Genomic DNA, 20,791 nt, shown 5'->3' with positions numbered 1-20,791 from the left:
TAGGAGGGGCAATGGGATGGGTCGGCATTAGGGGATCTCCCCGGGCTCTGGTCTTGAATCTCAAGAAAAGCTGCTTTGAGGAGCTTTCTGTCCTCCTTAATCAGTGATAGGTGGGCACAAACCTGAGTTATGGAGGCATTTGGTGCAAGGGATGGGATATTAGGCTGAGAGACAAGAGTCCTGGGCCCTAGTCCTGACTTTGCATGAGGTTGGACAATTTTGGAGAGTCTAAACAAGGGCAACCAAGATAGTGAAGGGCTTTGGCTGAGTCCATGTCATATGAGGGTCAGTGGAAAGAAATGGAGGTGTTATCCTATAGAAGAGAAGACTCAGAGGGGACATGGGAGCTATCCTCAAACCCTGGAAGGGTTGCCAAGTAGAAAAGGGATTAGCTTTGTTCTGCTTGACCCCAGATGGCAGAAGCAGGATCATTGCGGGGGATGGGGGGGGCGGAGGGGGGTGAGACGTAAAGAAACACTTTCTAACAATTCAAGCCATCCAAAGTGGAATGGGTGACCTCAATAGGTGAGGGGTTCCCTCCTCCCTGCAGATCTTCATCCAGAAGCTGAATGACTCCTTGTCAAGTAGGTTATAGTGAAGATTCTGTTTTGGGTAGGGCTGAACTAGAAGGTACCTGAGGTCTTTTCCAACTCCCAAATTCTGTAATTCCATTTACTGTTTCCCCTCTTTGGTTTTCCACTTGTAAAATTAGAGGGTTAAACCAGATGGTGACTAACTTTAGACTTGCCCTGTAAGACTAGATCGTCATTAACAGGTGTGCCCTAGGAGCCAGGCATCCTAGCTTTTTTTTTCTTTTTCTAACTTTTCAGATTAATCAAACTCCAGGAAATGATAATCCCATTTTCCTCCCTTCTGATGCAAAGTATGACTGGCTTCTGGCCAAAATCTGGGTTCGATCTTCTGACTTCCACGTCCACCAGACCATCACTCACCTCTTACGAACACATCTCATGTCTGAGGTGTTCGGCATTGCCATGTTCCGGCAGCTCCCCGCTGTGCATCCTATTTTCAAGGTATAACAAGTTGTCTACCTCACTTCCAGAGAAACTCAGGTGAGAAGGGACCTTGAAGAGAGAATGGGAAAAAGAGGGGGAAAAGAGGAGGTAAGAAGGGACAAGAGAAAAATGAAAGTAGACAAATTAAAACAGGCAAGACTGTGGTTGATGTAAGGAAGGCCTTCTTGACTAATGAAGTCATGAATCACTAGAATGGGATGGATAAGGAGGATATGGAGGGCATGGCATTCCTATGCCCAGAGATTTAAAAAAAGTTTCAATTAAAAGGCATTTATTTTCTCTATATCCCACAAAATCTTCGTAATATGCATAGTCAAACAAGATAAATTCCTATATTGGCCACAACTAAAAATATATGACTCCTTCATATTTAGTCCATCGTATCTCTGCCAGGAAGTTGGTAGCATTCTTTATCATTGGTCATCTGGAATCATGTTTGGTCATCGCACTAATCAGAGTTCTTAATTCTTTCAAAGATGTCTGACTTTACAAAATTGTTGTCACTGTATGAATTGTTTTCCTGACTCTTCTGACTTCCCTTTGCATCAGCTCATACAAGTCTTCCCAGGTTTCTTTGAAACTGTCCCTTTCATCATTTCCTACAGCACAGTAGTATTCCATTACATTCCTGTGCCATCGTGCTGGGCACCCTCTCGGTTTCCAATTCTTTGCCACCACAAAGAGTTGCTGTAAATATTGTTGTATGCATGGGTCTTTCTCTTCTTTCTTTATTTTCCTTGGCATCCCAAAGTTCTGAAAAACTTTGTCTTGTGTAGTTGAGCTGCCTGAAGGCAGGAGGCAGGATTTTGGAGTCCCTTTCCAGCTTCAGGATGCTCCCATTTAGCTCTTCATTCCATGCAATTCAGTAAAGAGGAATTTCCTGTACTGTGTGATTCATTCAAAAATTAGACAAATATATATCAAGCTATTTCTCGGCATGGTGCCTGGCTCTCGGAATTCATAGACAAAAATCAAACCAGTCGAGGCCCTTGAGGTGGCAGATATATGGTACACATAAAACAGTGTGAGGACCCCAGGATGGAAGAACCAGGACAAAAGGAAAGCCAAGTTTTCTGGCCTTCGCATAAATATTGGCTTGCTTCTCTAGGCCACCAGTGATCACCGATGGCTGCAAATTAAATTTTATACTCTTCTGATTATGCATTAGTACCATTCTGTGTCACTTTAGTGCCCAGGGGAAGAATACAGTGTACTCAAATCAATAGGCATGGAATTTTTTTGGCAGGTGTCTCCTAGAGCAGGTATCTCAACCCTTTACAGCCCCACAAACTATAATATGTTGCCCTTTTGTTCAGGGGAATAGGTAACTGGATTAGAGTCTTTGTGAAGAGAAATAAAGGTTTAGATAATAGTGTAAAGAAATGAGTGTGACCCATTTAAAACAAACATGCAAAGTGAGTTTGAGACAGCTGCTCTGGGGCACCCACCAGAGCTGACATCCTGCTTAGAAGCATCAGCTGGCCCAGCACCAGCATGAGGGCTCTGGTGGGGTGGGGGAAGGGCCACTGCCTCATGTGATGTCATTATGGTGGACCCTGGTTCTGACTTGGTTTCTCATCTGCTCCACAGCTCCTGGTGGCTCACGTGCGCTTCACTATTGCCATCAATACCAAGGCCAGAGAACAGCTCATCTGTGAGTGTGGCCTCTTTGATAAGGTAGGCTTGTCTTTCCTTTTCTCCTTCCACTCCTCAATTGCCCAGTCCTACTCTCTAGAGCTGACTGAAGGATGCCATTCTTTTTCTATGCTTCAATTTTCTGAGGGTTCCAAACTCAATCTATAATGCCAGTACTGTTTGACAAACAAAAAGCAAGGAATTGTATTAAGTGCTGAGAGTTTAAAAAAAAAAGATAAAAACAAAGCTCTTCCTGCCCTCAAGGAGCTTATATTCTATTGCGTGAATACAACATGTACACACAAGGTGATTTGAGGAGGGAAATGGCACAAAAGACTAGGGGGATCAGGAAAGAAGTCCTGAGCTGAGACAATGATGCTGAGAGTAAGTGTATTCCTCCTGAGCCTTTTGCAAATGTATGGAGGTAGGAGATAGCATTGAAATAGTTCAATCTGGCTGGACTTCAGTCTACAAGATGGAGAGAGGTGAGATAAGGCTGAAGACATAGGTTAGGGCCAGATTTCTGACAGTTTTAAATGTCAGACTGAGGAGTTTGCCTTTTATGTAGTGGGTAATAGGAAGTCACTGAACGTTTCTGGAAGGGGAGTGACATTGTTAGATCTGGGTTATAAGAGGATTAAATGAAGAGAGAAAAGACTGAAGACATGGTGACCAAGGCAAGAGGTGATAACTTGGGTGGTGACTCTGAGTGGAGAGAAGAGAACAGATGTGAGAAATATGGAAGTAGAATGGGCAGGACTTGGTACCTGGTTGTATATGAAATATGAGGGAGAGGGAATAGTTAAAGATGAGTCAACGGTCATTTCTGGAAGGATGGTGGTGCTTTCAACAGAAATAAGAAAGTTTGGAGGAAGGAGAATGAGGATGAATTCCATTTTCAACATGTTGAATTTGAGATTCTGATGGGTCATTTAGGGGTCATTCATGTGGGCCCAGGGCACAGAAGAGATGTTAGGGATGGATAAATAGGTTTGGGAGTCATCTTTGTAGAGAAGGAGCTGGACAGGGCCTTGGCAGACACCCAGACTTAGGATAGATGACTATTAATACAGTAAAGGAAACTGAAAGAGAACAGTCCAAAAGTTGGGAGAAGCCACCAAAATCCAGCAGTGTCATGGAAGCCATGTGAGGAGACAATGTCTAGGAAGAAGTTAGGTCAAAAATTGCAAAGATGTCAAGAAAGATGAGGACTGAGAAAAGGCCACTGGATATAGCCATTTGTAAAATTATTGGTAACTTTGGAGAAAGCAGTTTCAGAAGAATGGTGTCATCAGAAGCCAAATTGGGAGAAGTGAAGATGGTATTAGGTGGTAAGCATTTGGAAGCACTTGGAAGATTCTTTCCAGGGGGGTTGACAGTGAAAGCAAAGAGAGATTTATGGGCTGAGGGGATTATATTGATTCAACAAGTATTTACTAAATGCTTGCCATGTGCTAGGCTCTGCGCTAGACACTAGAATACAAAGCCAAAATATGTGAATTCTTGCCTTCAAAGAGATTGCATTTTAATGAACATGTAGACATGTAAATAAATACAAAATCTTTTTACAGAGGGAGGATCATGGATATGGAATATATTGTTAAACTTTTCCAATATTTTGGTTAGTTTTGCTCAAGTTTTCTCTCTTTTTTATCCTTTATTCAAAGAGATTGATCACTGAAAGGAGAAGGGAGTAGGGATACACTGGAAAATATTTTTAAAATTATTGGGAAAAAAACCATTGAGTCAAAACTGAAGGTCAAAAAGTGAGACCATAGTCAGGGTGATATACTGGGGGAACAGGAATGAATGGAGGGACTGAGGTCATGGGGAAGACAAAGAATAGGTTTAGGAGGAGGGTGAGAGAATGTCAGGATGTCAGAATAGGAGGTGATGAACAAGAGAGGCATTTCAGAACTCAAGATCAAAGAGATTTAAGAGTTTGTGGGATGAAGGGGAAAGTGACAAATTTTGGAGGGGATGTAGAAAAACTGGGACACCAATTCACTGTTGGTGGAAATATGAAATGATCCAGCCATTTTGGAGAGCAATCTGGAATTATGTCCAAAGAGTTATTAAACTACCTGTACCATTTGAGCCAACAGTGTTACTAATTAGATCTGTTTCCTAAGCTGGTTAAGGAAAAAGGAATCGAACTTATATATTCTAAAATATTTCTAGCCCCTCTGTTTGTGGTGGCAAAGAACTGGAAATTGAGGGATGCCCATCAATAGGAGAATGGCTGAACAAGTTGTAGTATATGATTGTGATTGAACACTACTGCACTGTAAGAAAGGATGAGGTGGTTGATTTTAGAAAAACATGGAAAGACTGGCAAGAAATAATGAAGAGTGAAATGAGCAGAACCAAGAGAACGCTGTACACAGTAACAGCAATATTGTACTAAGAACAACTTTGAACGACTGTTAAAAAATACTCATCAACTACAAAGGACATATGAAGGAAGATGCTTTCAACATCCAGAGAAAGAACTGATAAATAGAAGTATGTATAGTATGGTTTTACATATATATGTATATATATGTGTGTGTGTGTGTGTGTGTGTGTGTGTGTGTGTGTGTGTGTGTGTGTGTTTAATGGTAACCTTCTCTAGGGTGGGTTGGGGAGGGAGGGAGAAAAAAAGTGCACAGCAGAGAACAAAAAAAACTTAGAAGGAAGCACTGAAAAGCAGGGTAGCTTTGAAAACAATGTGTACTATTTCTTACATGGTTTTTCAAAAAAAGTAAACAGTGTGAAATGGAAATTCATGAATCATCTTTTTATGTTGTGCTGTGTACGTGGAAATGTTCTTTTTTGTCTTTAAGTTCAAAATGAATAAATTTTTAAAAAAGTTTGTGGAGTGATGGAGGGGTCTAGGACAGACCCACCCTATTGTGTAGCAGAACTAGAGTGAAAGTGTAGGTCATGATGATTAAGGAGGTTCATGGATTTAGAAGCAGGATGTTCAAACAGACATCATCGTGAGTCCTGACCTTGCCAAGTATGAGGCAAAGGCAGGCTGGAGGAAGAGACTGTGATTCAGGCTTTTGACCTCCTTGAGAAAGGAGGAAGAGCAACCCAGAAGCCAATAGCTGGCAATAACAAAGATGTAGACAGGATAATAAGAGATGGAGTCACTTCCGCTCAGTTAGGCGAGTATGTATTAGAACATGCTGAAGAAATGCTCATTGACTGCCAGGCACTGTGTGAATCATTAAGGATGTAACGGCAAAAAATTAAATTGTCTCTGCTTCCAAGGAAATTAAGTAATCTTGGGGAGAAAAAACATATACCCAGATGAGTAAGCACAAAACACATCATTTAGGGGAGAGGCGAGGGAGGGAGGGAGGGCTATTGATGAGAGGCCCTGGACATCATTCATTGCTCTTCCTTGGAGCTCATCTGAGGGTGCTGAGGGACAGCAGCATCGGGTAGTGGCTCTGGGGAGTACGAGGCAGGCTAGCTCCTCCTCTTGGCACACTGTGTCAGGGGAGGAGGTGAGAGAGGAGCAATCAGCACTGGAGAAGGAATGAGAAGGAATGAGAAGAATGCTAGATTTCCATGAAGATGGCAGAAGAGTGAAAGAGGGAAAGATGTGGATGAAGGGAGAGTTTGTTAGCAGTGGGGCCCAGGGGACACAATGGAATGGGGGGCAAGAGAAGAGAAGATCTAGGGAGAAATGGCGCCAAGATGGATAGGAATGAGGACTGAGATAGGAGAACAAAGGGGTTTCTGTAGATGGCAACGAAATTGCAAGCACTAATAAGGAGAACATGAGGTTTGCCAGCCACAGGACAAGGGAAGTGCCATCTCCTGAACTCAAGACTTTTTCTGGCTTCCCCTGCAGTCACTAGCATCCCCCCAAAATTATTTTGTATTTACTGTATATATTTTATATTTATTTACATGTGTATATGTTTGGTAAAACATAAGCTATTTGAGGGCAGGAACTGTCTCTTTTTTGGACTTTGTATTACAATGTCTTAACACAGAACCTGGCAAAAAGTAAGCATTTAGTAAATCCTTTCTGAATAAATAAATTGGTTGAAGTGTTATATTGACTGAAATTGGAGACAGGAGGGTTGATGGTAATAGGTAAAGTCACATGGTGATGGAAGTCATTAGTTCTGGGCAGCTCGTGACAGGCACGGACATTTTCCTCCTGACCTTTTCCATCATAGTCTTCTAAGGATATGGTGCCAGAGCACAGAAGGTCAAAATTAGTGGCAGCTTGGAGGACCACAGTCATGTCATGCTGGGGCATGGGCTCTGTGGTGAAGGACAGAGGGCTGAGCAAATGCTGCTTTGGAGGGCGAACTTCCTGACAGTCTTTAGTGATGACTTCCATCCTCCTTGGTCCTGGTAATGCAGGACTGAGTAAGTGCTGGGGAGGTGACTGATGATCAGTTGGGAAATTACTGCAATACAACACCAAATAGATGATGAGGGTTTAACTGAAGCAGGTAGCAATGAAAACAGAAAAGAGACAATGGATTTGATAGGCATGGTGGAAGGTTGATGATTGCTTGATTATAGGGACTAGACTAATCAAAGATGTCTCTAGCTTGAGTGATTTCTGCAGGAATGGGGAAGTCTAGATTGTAAGGTCCTCAAGTGAGAGGGACCATGTCCTAGCCCTCTTTGCATTCTCCCCCACCTCCAAGACCCCCATCTAGCCCATGGTAGGGACTTAGTCAGTGTTGAGGTCAATCATGATTTTCCCTTTTTGATTCTGGAAGGCAGGAGGGAGGGATGTCCTCCAAGTGTTTATTTCACTAGTCAGTTTGTTTTTTTTTAATTTTTAAACATTTTTATTTAAAGTTTTGAGTTCTAAACTCTATCCCTCCCTCCCCTTCACCCTCCCTGAGAAGGTAAGCAATCAGACAGAGGTTATACAGGTGGAATTATGTAAAACTTTTCCATATTAGTCATTTTGTATGAGAAGACTCAAATAAAAGAAGAAGAAGAAAGAAAGAAAATGAAAAATAGCATGCTTCAGTCTGTATTCAATCAATATCAGTTCTTTCTCTGGAGGCAAATAGTATGCTTTGTCATTAGTCTTCTGGGATTGTCTTGGATCATTGTATTGCCAAGAGTACCTAAGTCATTCAAAGTTCTTCACTGAACAATACTGTGTACTGTGTACAACATTCTCCTGGTTCTGCTCACTTCACTCTGCATCAATTCCTGTAAGTCTTCCCAGGTTTTTCTGAAATCATCCTGCTCATCATTTCTTACAGCACCATAATATTCCATTACAATCATATATCACAGCTTGTTTAGCCATTCCGCAATTGATGGGCATTCCTTTGATTTCTAATTCTTAGCCACCACAAAAAGAGCTGCCATAAATATTTTTGTACAAATAGGTCCTTTTACCTTTTTTTTATGTCTTTGGGTTATAGACCTAGCAGTGGTATTGCTGGATCAAAGGGTATGCACAGTTTTATAGCCCTTTGGGCATAGTTCCAAATTGCTCTCCAGAATGGTTGGATCAATTCACAACTTTACCAACAGTGCATTAATGTCCCAGTTTTCCTATATCCCCTCTAACATCCAACATTTTCCTTTTTTGTCATATTAACCACTCTGATAGGTATGAGGTAGTACCTCAGAGCTGTTTTAATTTTCATTTCTCTGATCAGTAGTGATTTAGAGTATTTTTTCACATGACTATAGATAGTTTTGATTTCTTTGTCAGAAAACTATCTGTTCATATCCTTTGACCATTTATTAATTGGAGAATGACTTGCATTTTTAGAGATTTGACTGACTTCTCTATATATGTGAGAAATGAGGCCTTTATCAGAGATACTTGCTGCAAAAATTTTCCCCAGTTTTCTGCTTCCCTTGTAATTTTGGTTGCATTGGTTTTGTTTCTGCAAGAACTTTTTAATTTTATATAATAAAAATTATCTATTTTATATTTTGTAATGCTCTCTGTAACTTCTTTGGTTCAAAAGTCTTCCCTTGTTCATAAATCTGACAGATAAACTATTCCATGCTCTCTTAATTTGCTTATGATATCAACCTTTAGGTGTAAATCGTGTACCCATTTTGACCTTATCTTGGTATACAGTTTGAGATGTTGGTCTATACCTACTTAATGCCATACTTTTTTCCAGTTTTCCAAGCAGTTTTTACCAAATAAGGAGTTTTTGTTCCAAAAGTTGGATCTTTGGGTTTATCCTGTACTAGATTACTATGGTCATTTGCTATAATGTAATTTGTACCTAATCTATTCCACTGATCCACCACTCTAGTTCTTAGCTAGTACCAGATTGTTTTGATAATTACTGCTCTATAATATAGTTTGAGAGCTAGTATAGCTAGACCACCTTCTTTCACATTTTTTTCATTGATTCCCTTGATATCCTTGAGCTGTTGTTTTTCCAGATGAATTTTGTTATTATTTTTCTAGCTCTATAAAATAATTTTTGATAGGTTGATGGGTATGGCACTGAATAAATAGATTTAGGTAGAATTGTAATTTTTATTATATTGACTCAGCCTACCCATGAGCAATTAATATTTTTCCAATTGTTTAGATCTGACTTTATTTGTGTGAAAAGTGTTTTATAGTTGTGTTCATATAGCTCCTGGGTTTGTTTTGGTAGGTAGACTCCCAAATATTTTATATTGGCTACAGTTATTTTGTATGGAATTTCTCTTTCTGTTTCTTGCTGCTGGACTTTATTAGTAATATATAGAAATGCTGATGATTTACGTGGGTTTGTTTTGTATCCTGTAACTTTGGTAAAGTTAATAATTTGAAGTGGTTCTTTAGTTGATTCTCTAGGATTTTCTAAGTATAACATCATATCATCGGCAAAGAGGGATAGTTTTCTTTCCTCATTGCCTATTCTAATTCCTTTAATTTCTTTTTCTTCTCTTATTTCTATAACTAATACTTCTAGTGCAATTTTAAATAATAGAGGTGATAATGGACATCCTTGCTTCACCCCTGATATTATTGGGAAAGTTTCTAGCTTATCCCCATTACAGATAATGCTTGCTGACGGTTTTAGATAAATAATACTTATCACTTTAAGGTAGGCTGCATTTATTCCTAGCACTAGACAACATCTTTAGTGGAAGATGAAAATGAGATCATCAGGGAAGATAGGAAGGTACTTTTTGTGCATGAGCACTCATGTGTAAAGTCAAAAGAGGGCTGGAGATGGAGTCAAAGGACCTAGATTCAAATCTTGGTTCTGCCACTTACTACCTGCGTGACCTTGGGCAAGTCACGTATACTCTTGGTCTCAGTTTCTCATTTCTTATGTGAGGGAGTGAAAATAGATGACCTCTAAGGTGCTTCCAGATCTAAATATATGATGCTGTGATAGTGTGAGTCTTATGGCAGTGTAGTCTAATAGACAGACTGCCAAACTTGAAATCACCAAGACCTGGGTTCAAATCCCACCTCAGATACTTACTAGCTATTGACCTTAGATAAGTCTCAACATCTGTATGCCTCAGTTTCCTCTCTTATAAAATGGGGATAATATTAGCTCACAGGACTGTTGCAAGGATCAAATGCCATGTATGTAAAGTGCTATGCAAACCTTCGAGCCCTACACAAATGTGAGTGATGAATATTTCTACTGTTAAAGGCCAATGCCACGGGGGGTGGAGGTCATGTGCAGATGGTGCAGCGGGCTGTGAAGGATCTGACTTACCAATCCCTGCTCTTCCCTGAGCACATCAAGGCCAGAGGCATGGACAGCAAAGAAGATATTCCATATTACTTCTACCGGGATGATGGCCTCAAGGTCTGGGAAGCCATACACAGGTGAGAAGGTTGGCCTTGTGGGACCCTAGGGAACTTCTTGGTTTCCTCTTTCATAATTCTTCCCCATCTTAGCAGAAGAAAGGGAAAGAGCATCCACTGGTCAAAGATCAGAGATCTATGCTGGAAGGGACCTCGTTGATCTTGTGGTCCAGCTGCCTCATTTTATAGATGAGGACACTGGAAATTAAGTAAGATGCTGAAGAATCTCTTTGGCAGGATTTGAACCCAGGTGCTCTGTCTCTCATACCCAGCCACCTCCTGTATTGTTGACCAAGGACCAGTGGAGTTGTGTGCAGAGACTCAAAATAAGAGTGGAACATGACCACTCAAGTCCAGGGGTCCCAATCTAACAGCATATGGATAATTGATATTCTACTCTCAGGACATGATAGCTTCTCCTTCCTCTTCAGTTTCACAATGGACATAGTGGAGATCTACTATGAGAGTGATGAGGTGGTGATGGAGGACATGGAGCTCCAGGACTTCGTAAATGACGTTTATGTCTATGGGATGAGGGGCAAGAAGGCTTCAGGTAGGAGGGCTCTGTCTTTGCTCAGTATCCCCCTCCCCATAGCCATCCCTCTCCGATCTTTCCCCTTCTTACTTTTTTGCTTCCATGAATCTCTCCTCTCTCTCCTCCCTCCTTCCCCCACCCTTGGCTGCTAGAGACCAAAGCTTCTTCCAGCTCATAGGTAGCAGGGGCTTCTCCTCCACTGTTGTTGGCTTCTTTTTTCATTCTTTACCCATCCATCTCTATGGTAGCAGTGTCCATGTTCCTAAGGGGTCAGACCAAAGCTGAGTCACCTCTAATACAGCTTCTTTGTATCCTATGCACACTTGTCCCCAGGAGACTTTTCTGAAGAGTGCATTGCCCCAGGTAGCAATCACTTGTATGTCATTTGTATCTTTGATGATGAGGACTGGTCTGAACTACCATGTAGACATTGCAAAATGAACACTCTACCCAACTCCCTTTCCCCGCCTTCCATAGCCTAGTCCACAGCAGCCAGGTCAAGCTGGAGGACAGTGCTCCAGACCAGACTAGTCCCAATAGTTCTGTCTGGGATAACTCCAAAAGATCCAGTCTGAGTCTCATTTCCAGATGTCCCTGGGTGCTGGCTCGATTCAGGAAAGAGTGTAAGAGCCCAATTCTGTTTGAGATTTTTTGTGCCCCTCTCAGACAGCACCTGAATACCAAATATGGCCTAAGAACTCTGGCTGGTCCCAGAAACAAATGTCAGGCAAATCTAGGCCAGACCCCTGGGACTTAACTTTTGGTCTAAACTCATGTCCTCAGAGTAGTAGAGAGAAGTTCCCAGAACTGACTTGACCTCTAAGACTAGTTGGTGTATAGTTAACAGGAATGAACAGCAAGACCTGAGTCACCTGGTATATTCCAGGAGCTCATACGTATTCAGCCACTAGGTGACTAAATCAGAAATAAAAGCTTGAACCTACTCTTCAGCTCAACCACCTTCTCTGAGCACCACAAGTCCCAGGCCACTAATTCATGTAAGCTTAGAGTTACTAGATCTTTGAACCCTCCCTTCCTACAGAGGACCCAGACTATAGTGGGCGGGGCAGAGTCAAAGAAACTAGAAGTTCTATGGCTCAGACCAGATTTCAGCCCATTTTGTTTAGTTATAGACACCTATTTAATTCACCACTTCACCACTTCCAGACCACTTCTGGAGGGCTGAGGAATTTCTTCCTTATCTTAAGCTGAAATTCACTCCCCTGTGATTTCCCAATGGTCCCAGTGTTGACTGGGTGCAGCATCTGCCCATTCCTGTTTCTGCCTATTGGAATATGAGATTTTGTCAAGATGCCCTTTGTCTTCAGTGGGGCACATGACTGCTCCAGTCGTAGGTCCTGGCTCCCTTCATCAATGGGATTGGGAAAATGATCTGGAGCTCAGTGCTCACCAGCCTTCTTTTCTCTGCAGGATTCCCCAAGTCCATCAAGACCAGGGGAAAACTGGCAGAGTATCTGACTGTGGTGATCTTTACTGCTTCTGCTCAGCATGCTGCAGTGAATTTTGGCCAGGTATAGAAAATTCCCCTAAGAGGCACCTGGAGCAGGGAGGTCCTGAGTCTACTGGAGGCCACAGCGGCTCATGTAGCAGAGGATGGAGGGTGGAGAAGAAATGCCGCTGGGGTGGGGGTGGGGGGCATATTGGCAGAGTGAAAAACATCAGTCAGTCAACACACACTCAACATTGCAGTTTGTGCTTTGGGAGAAATTGTGTTCATGATTCGGTCCTTATCTTCAAGCCATTTAGGAAGGAGAAGGCTTACACACGCCAAACAATTTGAAAACAAAACATGACAATATGTATCCCAAAAGGCATGATATGTTATCACTAGGGGGGAGTAACCACACTAATGAAATTCCAGATCCCCCAAAGTGCTCCAGTACATGTGAACCTGGGCATGTAGACTCATTGATGTATATCAACATGGCATGGAGTTATCAGGGAAAGCTTTGTGGAGGAACTGGTTATTAAGATGCATTTTAAGAGAACATTAATGACTTTAAGGAGGCAGAAGGGAGCAGAGAAGGCATACCTGAAAGGGAAATAGCATAAGTAAAGCTAGAAAAGTAGAAATAAGGGTTTTTATCACAATCACGTAGATAAGGCTGTTGGATTGTAGGATCATCAGAGGAAAACCGTATCTGCTGCCTTTGGTCTTGACAGGGATACAGGCCAGTGTACCATTGTGAGGCTGCTTGTAAGCAGCCTAAAACATCAGAAAGGATTCAGGCCTCAGGTGCTGTCTCTAAACTCGTCCTTATACTCGTCTCTGGAGCTGAGTGTGTTGGAAAGAAGGAGATTAAACTAGCTAGGCAATCCCCTTGGCAGCAGAGCAGGGCACTCTGGGGATCTGTGTTCTTGGGTGACTTTCTTTATGTGAATCTATTCTCTCATATTTTGCGTGTTCCTGGTAAAGTCTTGGGTATCAAACAGTGCTGCAGGTTGCATGTGGTATTGGGTAAAGAGAACACCAAAGGCTAGGCATCTTTCAGTCCATTAGTAAGCACTTATAAAACACCTACTATGTGCTATGCACTAGAGATGCAAATACAAAAGTGAGGCAGGGCCTACCCTCAAGGAGCTTACATTCTGTCATTCCTGGATATCATAAAATCCGCAAATGAATGCACGCCAAACATCTGGATCTTTGGGAGGGCTTACTGACTGCTTTCTGTTCATTGGAGCTGCTATAAGCCATATGGCTCCACTCAGGATTTGAGTCTAGACTAAGAAAGAATAGGGAAGCTGACACCATCTAGGATCTGACTCCCAGGGACAAAGGCTTCCTAGAGAAATAATGAATCCAGATCACCTGTGATCCCATAGGGTTATAAGATAACTAACCAACTGTCCTGGGAGGTGCTCCAGCTTCTTGAGCTGACCATTGAAAAAGTTGCTTGCTCAAAGTCATTTGTGGACCTGAGAAGATTCCCTAAGTCCATCCCAAGCCAAAACCCAGTGACAGTCACTGTGAGGACCTCAAAGCCAGCCAGAATTTGGAAATAGTTACTTTTTTGAGCACTGAGTACCAGGCTACCATGAAAGGGCCCAACCTGCAGTTCACCCTATAGCTGCTTAGGCCCACCATGCTGCCCTCCATCTGTCCTCATCTTCTGCCTCCTCAATCCAGCTTCTGGCCTCAGACCCTCAGACTCTAGCTCTTACCCTGGGGCCCAGGAGACTAGAAATCTCCATATATAACTCATATCCAGACCCGATCCCCTTCTGCTTTCCACCTTTAGCTCTGGACAGGGACCAAATCGACACTAGCCTTCCTGGAAAGGATAAGTCAACTAATTGCCCAACAGCTCTACTCACCATCTGTATAATTACCCAGACCAAAATACCCCTTCCCGGACATCTCTCCCTCCTCTCCATATGTTGACTTCCCCTATTTGAATGTAGACTCCTTGAGAACAGGGATTGTCTTGCTTTTGTATTTGCATTCCCAAGACAGCACAGCACCTGGAACATGGTAAGCACCTGAAAAATTATTTTTCACTCATTCATTCATTCATTCATTCATTCAACAAGGTCCTTTTCTACATGAAGAGTGAGCTAGTAAAGCTTTGTAATGGCTCTTCCACCATGCTTGGTCAAGTAGACTTGTTGGAAGTTCCATTGAGTGAATTCTGTCTGGCTAAAGCCAAGAGGACCAGCTGCTACACAGGCTGGAATTAGAGAACTCAAAGGTGGGAAGGGGGAAGCAATTTGGCACAAAGGACAGGTAAGTATTAGAATAGGTCAGTAATGGTCATAAACTCATGAACCTCATGGATGGCTCTGAAAATTGGTACTTGTGTGACAGTTTCCTTGTCTGTAAAACGAGGGAGTTGGACTTATTAACAACAGAGGTCCCTTCAACTCTCCATCTATGGTCTTAGGACCTGAGATCATGTGGTCTCTGCCCAATGCTCTGGTCCCCTTACAAGCGTCATCCAGCCTCCATAGACAACTACTGAATTCACTACTTCCTATGGCAGCCCAGGTCACTTTAGGATAATCTTTCTTATCTTGAGGTAAAATTCACTTCCTTGAGACTTCCCATTGGTCCCAGTTTTACTTCTTTTTCCCCATAAGAACCCTTTTTATATGTACTTATAGTGATCATGTTACAGTGGAAATAACAGTGCCTTCGTCTAAAGGCCCTGGATTCTACTCTTGACTCATACATTATCTGCATGACTTTAGGCAAATCCCTTTATCTTTTTGGGCTGGAGTTTCCTTATCTGATACTTTCCCAGCCCATCCCCACCCAATAAGCCCTTCCTTATCATCAAACGAGTTAATCATAATCCAGGATCTACAGAACCAGTTTTGAAGTTACACAACCAGAGAATCCCATCCCAGCCAAGAGAAAGCAAATGAATTATCCTCCATTCTTCCCAGAGCAGATATTATTTGCAGTTAATCAATGTTGTTTTCATTTACATTACTGTCACCACTGTGTTCTGCTTTCTTCACTCTAGATCACTTCATACAAGTCTTCTCGTATTTCTTTGAATTCCTCAGCTTTGTAGTTTCTAAAAGTTCAATAATATTCTGTTAAATTCATGTGCCACAATTTATTCAGCCATTTTCATCTGATAGGCAGCCACCATGATTCCAGTGTTTTGCTACCACAGAAAGCACTACTGTAAGATATGAGACCTTTCTTACAGTCCTTGTCCTCTTTGGGGCACATGCCCCTTAAGGACATGGCTAGGTCAAAGAATTTTCAAGAAGTTTAGTCACTTGTTTTCCAGAAGGGAGCTGGACTGATTCAGCCAAGTGGTCAATAACCATATAATAAGCACTTACTAGGTCACAACTCCAAGAGTAGTGTGTTAGCACATCTGACTTCCCACAGCCCCTCCAACATTGACAATTTACATATTTTATCATCTTTGCCAATTTAATGGGTGAGAGATGAAGCCTCAGAGTAATTTTAGTTTTTGTTTCTCTTGTGATTTGTAATATTTTTTTCATATGGTTGTTAATAGTTTATAATTCTTTTGAAAACTGCTCATGTCCTTTGAATACTTCTGCATTGGGGAATGGCTCTTGGTCTTACACATTTTTGTCAGTTCCCTTTATTTTTTTATATCAGACTTTTATCAGAGACATTTTATGCAGAGATTTTTTTTTTCCTTTGGGCTTCATTCTTGACCCAGTTTGTTCTACCTTTTCCAATTTGAAAATCATTATTAAATAGGAGGCAGAAGTAGAAACTAGAGTGCAAACATAGTTCTGCTTTCTCTTGGTCTTTTGGGAACATCAGACCATCTGCCACAAGCAACCGACCTACCTCTTCCTTGTTTTTCTTCTTGGCCCAAACATATCTTTAAAAAGCTCTTTTTATTGGTTTTAGCATTTTCACAAGTTTCAGCTAATTTTGAGCCTTTAGCCTTCCTGACATTTTTTCCTAACAGTGGCATTCATGCAACTCCTTTATATTTGTCCATGGCTCCCACATCTCAACTCATGTATGCCTGTACTTATTGGAGATCTCCCTGTGCAGCCATATCAGTCAGGTGTTTTAGATCCATACCCAGTTTCTTCCCTCTCAAGACCACACTCACTATTATATTGTCAGAATGATTCATTTTTAAGAGCCTCCCATCGTTTTAGAAGCATCTGGCCATAAGACCAAACCAATCACTTCTCTAAACCTTTAGAAATGATTTTAGTACTCTGCAATGCCTCCTCAAATTTTTATGTACATACTGATCTGTCTACATATCATATTTCACTCCCATCAGTAAAGGAAATGTGGTTAGTCTGGATTGGCCTGCTCATGATGAACCCATGCTGGCTCTGATTGCCTTTTCCCATTCTGAGTGCTCACAAACCATCCTAAGACACATTTTAGAATTCTGCCAGGAATTTGTCAAGTTTATCAAGTTAGTTTAGTATGTAGACTTCACCATCTTTTCTTTTCATATAGAAAGTGCTTATACATTTTCCATTCATTCATTGTCTTTTTTGAAAGTTAGGACATGTGCATTCTCCTATTCTGTAAAAATTTTTTTTCCCAAGATCAACAGTAGCAGCTCAACGATCACATTGACCAGTGTTTGCAGTATCCTGAGATGCTGCGCATTATAGCCTGGTGCCCTGAAATCAGTAGACACTCTCCTCATTTATCTTAGGAATCAATTCTCTATTAACCATTTTTGGTTTACCCTTGCCAGTTTGATAATTGATCTCCGTAGTAGAAAAAAATATACAAAATAGAATTCTGCCTTCCCTGTTATCTCTTATTCATTCATTGGAATAGCAGCACCCCTTGACCGGTGGTCCTGCTTCCAACCCAGCTCACAAAGCCAACATCCGGGGAGCAATCCCTATGGAGAAGGAGTCAGCCCTCTCTACTGCCAACCCACTGCCACCTACCCATAGGGCAGGTGAGCCAGCCTAGCTGACGCAGCAAGGCACAGCAAGGGAGAGACAGGAGGTGGCACTTACCAGGAATGTCAAATGATGGCCATTACCTCGACCATTACTTTCCCTCTGACCCCAAAGGAGATATCCCTGGGCACTGTCCTCAGAAGATCGTGTTCATACTTACCTGATTTCCTGTTTTGTCTTTGCTTCCCAAGACCCTAACTAAGTGCTGGCATAAGTGGATACTTAACAAAAACCTGTTCATTGAATTAGAAGATGGGAATTACTCAAATGAGGACGGAAAGAAAATACGTAAACAACAAACTCTGAGTGTCTTCATGTCTTCCTGTCTGTCTGTCTCTCGGTGAACAGTATGACTGGTGTTCCTGGATTCCTAATGCACCACCTACCATGAGGGCACCTCCCCCAACAGAAAAGGGCGTGGTCACCATTGAGCAGATAGTGGAAACTCTGCCAGACCGGGGGCGCTCCTGTTGGCACCTGGGAGCTGTCTGGGCACTGAGCCAGTTCCAGGAAAATGAGGTAGGTCCAAGATTGTTAGTCTTCTAGAGGAGGCAGAGGAGGAGAGAGCAGAGGAAGGTTGTGCCCCTGACACATGCTAGCTGCCCCAGGCACCAGGGATATCAAACCCAAATCGCTGAAAGGAAGACCACATCTTCACATTGTCTATGTCCTGCTGTACTTTTATTATCCCAGTCACATTTTCATCGGATTCAGGCTGCACTGGGGAGGGGAAGGCCTCATATCTGCTGCCTCTTCCTGAGCAGCTGCCGATGTCCTGGGAGAGGAGTTCCCTCACCGAGGCCTCCCCCTGTAAGCAAGTCACCCATTTGGACAAAAGCAAAAATAGCATTTGGGCAGAGTCAGGCTGCGGATGGGAGAGCATTTGTTATGGATCATAATGATAGCTAGCATTTGACGCTTGCAAGGTATTGCCTCATTCGACCCTCACAAGCCCCCTGGAAGTTAGGTGCTGTTAGGATCCTAATTTTACACATGAAGAAACTGAGCCTGACACAGCTTAGATGACTTGTCTAGGGTCCCACAGCTAGCAAGAGTCTGAAGCAGCAGGATTCACACTCAGGTCTTCCTGCTTGTTTTTTTTTTTTTTTTTGGTTTTTGTTGTTGTGCAGCCATGTCTGACTCTTTGTGACCCCATTTGAGGTTTTCTTGGCAGGGATACTGGAGTGGTTTAGCATTTCCTTCTTCGGCTCATTTTACAAATTAGGAAACTGAGGCAAACAGGGTGAAGTGACTTGCCAAGGGCCACACAGCCACTAAGTGTCTGAGGCCAGATTTGAACTCAGGGAAGAGGAGTCTTTCTGGCTCCAGGCTTGGTGCTCTAACCACTGTACCACCTAGCTGCCCATATAAAACCCTTAATGTCCAGCTCATCAGTCCTCTCAGCCATCTATCTTGTGAGGTATCATCCCCAACCCCCCCCCCCCACCACTGCCATTTTATACGTGAGGAAGCTGAGATGACCCGAAAGAGGAATGAGCTTCCTTGGGAGGTAATGAGTTTCTCATCACCAGAAGGTGCTTGGTGACCACTTGGGGGATGCACATTGCAGTGGAGATTCCTTTTCAGGAATTGGTTTGATTCAACGGCCACTGAAGTCCCTTCTGGTTATGTGATCTTGAGGTGCTCAGGTTAAGGGTGGGGGGTACAGTTCAGTGACTTGGCCAAGGTCACACAGCCTATGTAGGGGCCAAACCAGGTCTTCTGGATCTAAATTCAGTTCTCCTTCCACTGTAATTTACATTTTATTTCCACTAGAATGTAAACTCCTTGAAGGCAAGGGATTCATAGCATCATAGATTTGGAGCTTTATGGTTTTAAGGAGCTGAAGCCCAGAGATGACGGCTTGCCTGGGGCCCCAAGGCACCATTTCATTTTGTATTTTTGTATCCCCAGTGGTGAGCACATAGTAGGCCCTAAATAAATGTTTGAATTATTGCCTTGTTATAGGAAGTTCTACCTTTGGAGAACTCAGAGAAAGGTGTGAGTGATCTGGAAAGGGAGCAGTATTCGCCCAACAAGAGGCAGCGGGTGGCTTGCATGGGTGGGGTGGAGGTGGGCAGAGAGGCTCTGAAGGCAGGTGGCAAGGCCTAACTTGTTCATGTGTGTCTTGGCCCATCAGCTGTTCCTGGGCATGTACCCGGAGGAGCATTTCATCGAGAAGCCAGTCAAGGAGGCCATGGTCAAGTTCCGTAAGAACCTCGATGTCATTGTCAGCGGGATCACTGAGCGGAACAAGAATAAGAAGCTGCCTTATTACTACCTGTCCCCGGACAGGATCCCCAACAGTGTGGCCATATGAGCCAGCCCCTGGCTCCAGCTCTGGGGATCAGGAGGGAATGTTCTCTCACTGCATCAGAGGGAAGGCCTTTGTCTCCTCTGAGGGTCAGAGGGGGTTTCCATGCTGTGTGTCTACACCTCAGCAATATTCTTTTTAGCAAGAACCTCTCCAGACATGTTACCAGGCTAAGTAGCTTAAGATGCCACACTTGGGGTGTCAAGCCGTAGGACATACAATGATACAGCCCCCATTCTGACAAGGGTCTTCCCTACAGAGGCCTTTATGTCCCAGCAAAGGGTAGAAATTAAGACCCTTCCTGTCAATTCCCACCATGTACCATTTTCCTCCAGGGAATTTGTACTTTCCCTGTAGCACATGAAATCTGAATGATCACAAAATAAATTCCTGCTTGCCATACAGAATGGAATTTTCTGACACTGAAAACATGTGCCTTTATAGAAATACTATTAGAAAGTCTCTCTTGCCCCATCCTGAGTGTTGCACACTGGACAGCTGCCTATTTGCCTAGTCCTGGCTCTGCTCCTAGGACTTCTGGTCACTGAGCCCCTTGGATCACTGGCACGAGCCCAAGGTGAATCACATCATGAAGGGGTTCAGCTGTTCACCCAAAATGTCAAGTTTAATTGAATCACCTGATGCCCTATGGTTCTGGTTAGAACTCCTGGCTGACACCTGGCTGTGTGGACTTCCCACTCCCCCACCCCCCATCTTGCAAATAATCAGTAAGGGCCCAGTGGGAAGGGAAAACAATCACTTTGAGAATGATGAGCAGCAGCAAGCCCAGGATCCGGGCAGCTGGGCTTTAGAATGTAGAGTGGTTTCTTCTGGTTTTCTGCTCTGTCTTTCTTGTGTTTGATAAAATTAAAACATGCCTACATTTTCATCATTCTTTTTGCTATGGTTATTTCGAAGGGAGCAGAGGGAGACATCCCCCATGCTATCATCAGCAGTTTAGGGTGCAGGGCTGGGGGAGATGGCCTGGTGATGAGGTGGGGCTGGAAGTGAGAGCAGGCCTGGACCTCACAGGTCCTCCCCCACCCCACTGATAACAGTAACAATAACTAGCATGTAAACAGAGC

At 42.9% G+C, this 20,791-nt stretch overlaps 1 protein-coding gene across 1 annotated transcript in view; it reads left to right on the top strand.

Annotated features, from left to right (window-relative positions):
- Nucleotides 1–20,548, top strand: part of ALOX5 (arachidonate 5-lipoxygenase) — an 83,522-nt gene extending 62,974 nt beyond the window's left edge. The window contains exons 8-14 of the mRNA XM_036735663.1: nt 831–1,034; nt 2,628–2,714; nt 10,289–10,467; nt 10,878–10,999; nt 12,413–12,513; nt 17,741–17,911; nt 19,533–20,548. Of these exons, the coding sequence (XP_036591558.1) occupies nt 831–1,034; nt 2,628–2,714; nt 10,289–10,467; nt 10,878–10,999; nt 12,413–12,513; nt 17,741–17,911; nt 19,533–19,712 (1,044 nt within the window). The 3' untranslated portion in view covers nt 19,713–20,548. The remainder of the gene's footprint in view (nt 1–830; nt 1,035–2,627; nt 2,715–10,288; nt 10,468–10,877; nt 11,000–12,412; nt 12,514–17,740; nt 17,912–19,532) is intronic.
- Nucleotides 20,549–20,791: the final 243 nt, after the last annotated feature.

The sequence above is a fragment of the Trichosurus vulpecula genome, chromosome 8 (genome assembly GCF_011100635.1).
Source record: "Trichosurus vulpecula isolate mTriVul1 chromosome 8, mTriVul1.pri, whole genome shotgun sequence".
Taxonomy (NCBI): Eukaryota; Metazoa; Chordata; class Mammalia; order Diprotodontia; family Phalangeridae; genus Trichosurus; species Trichosurus vulpecula.
This window is presented reverse-complemented; position numbering and strand designations above follow the sequence as displayed.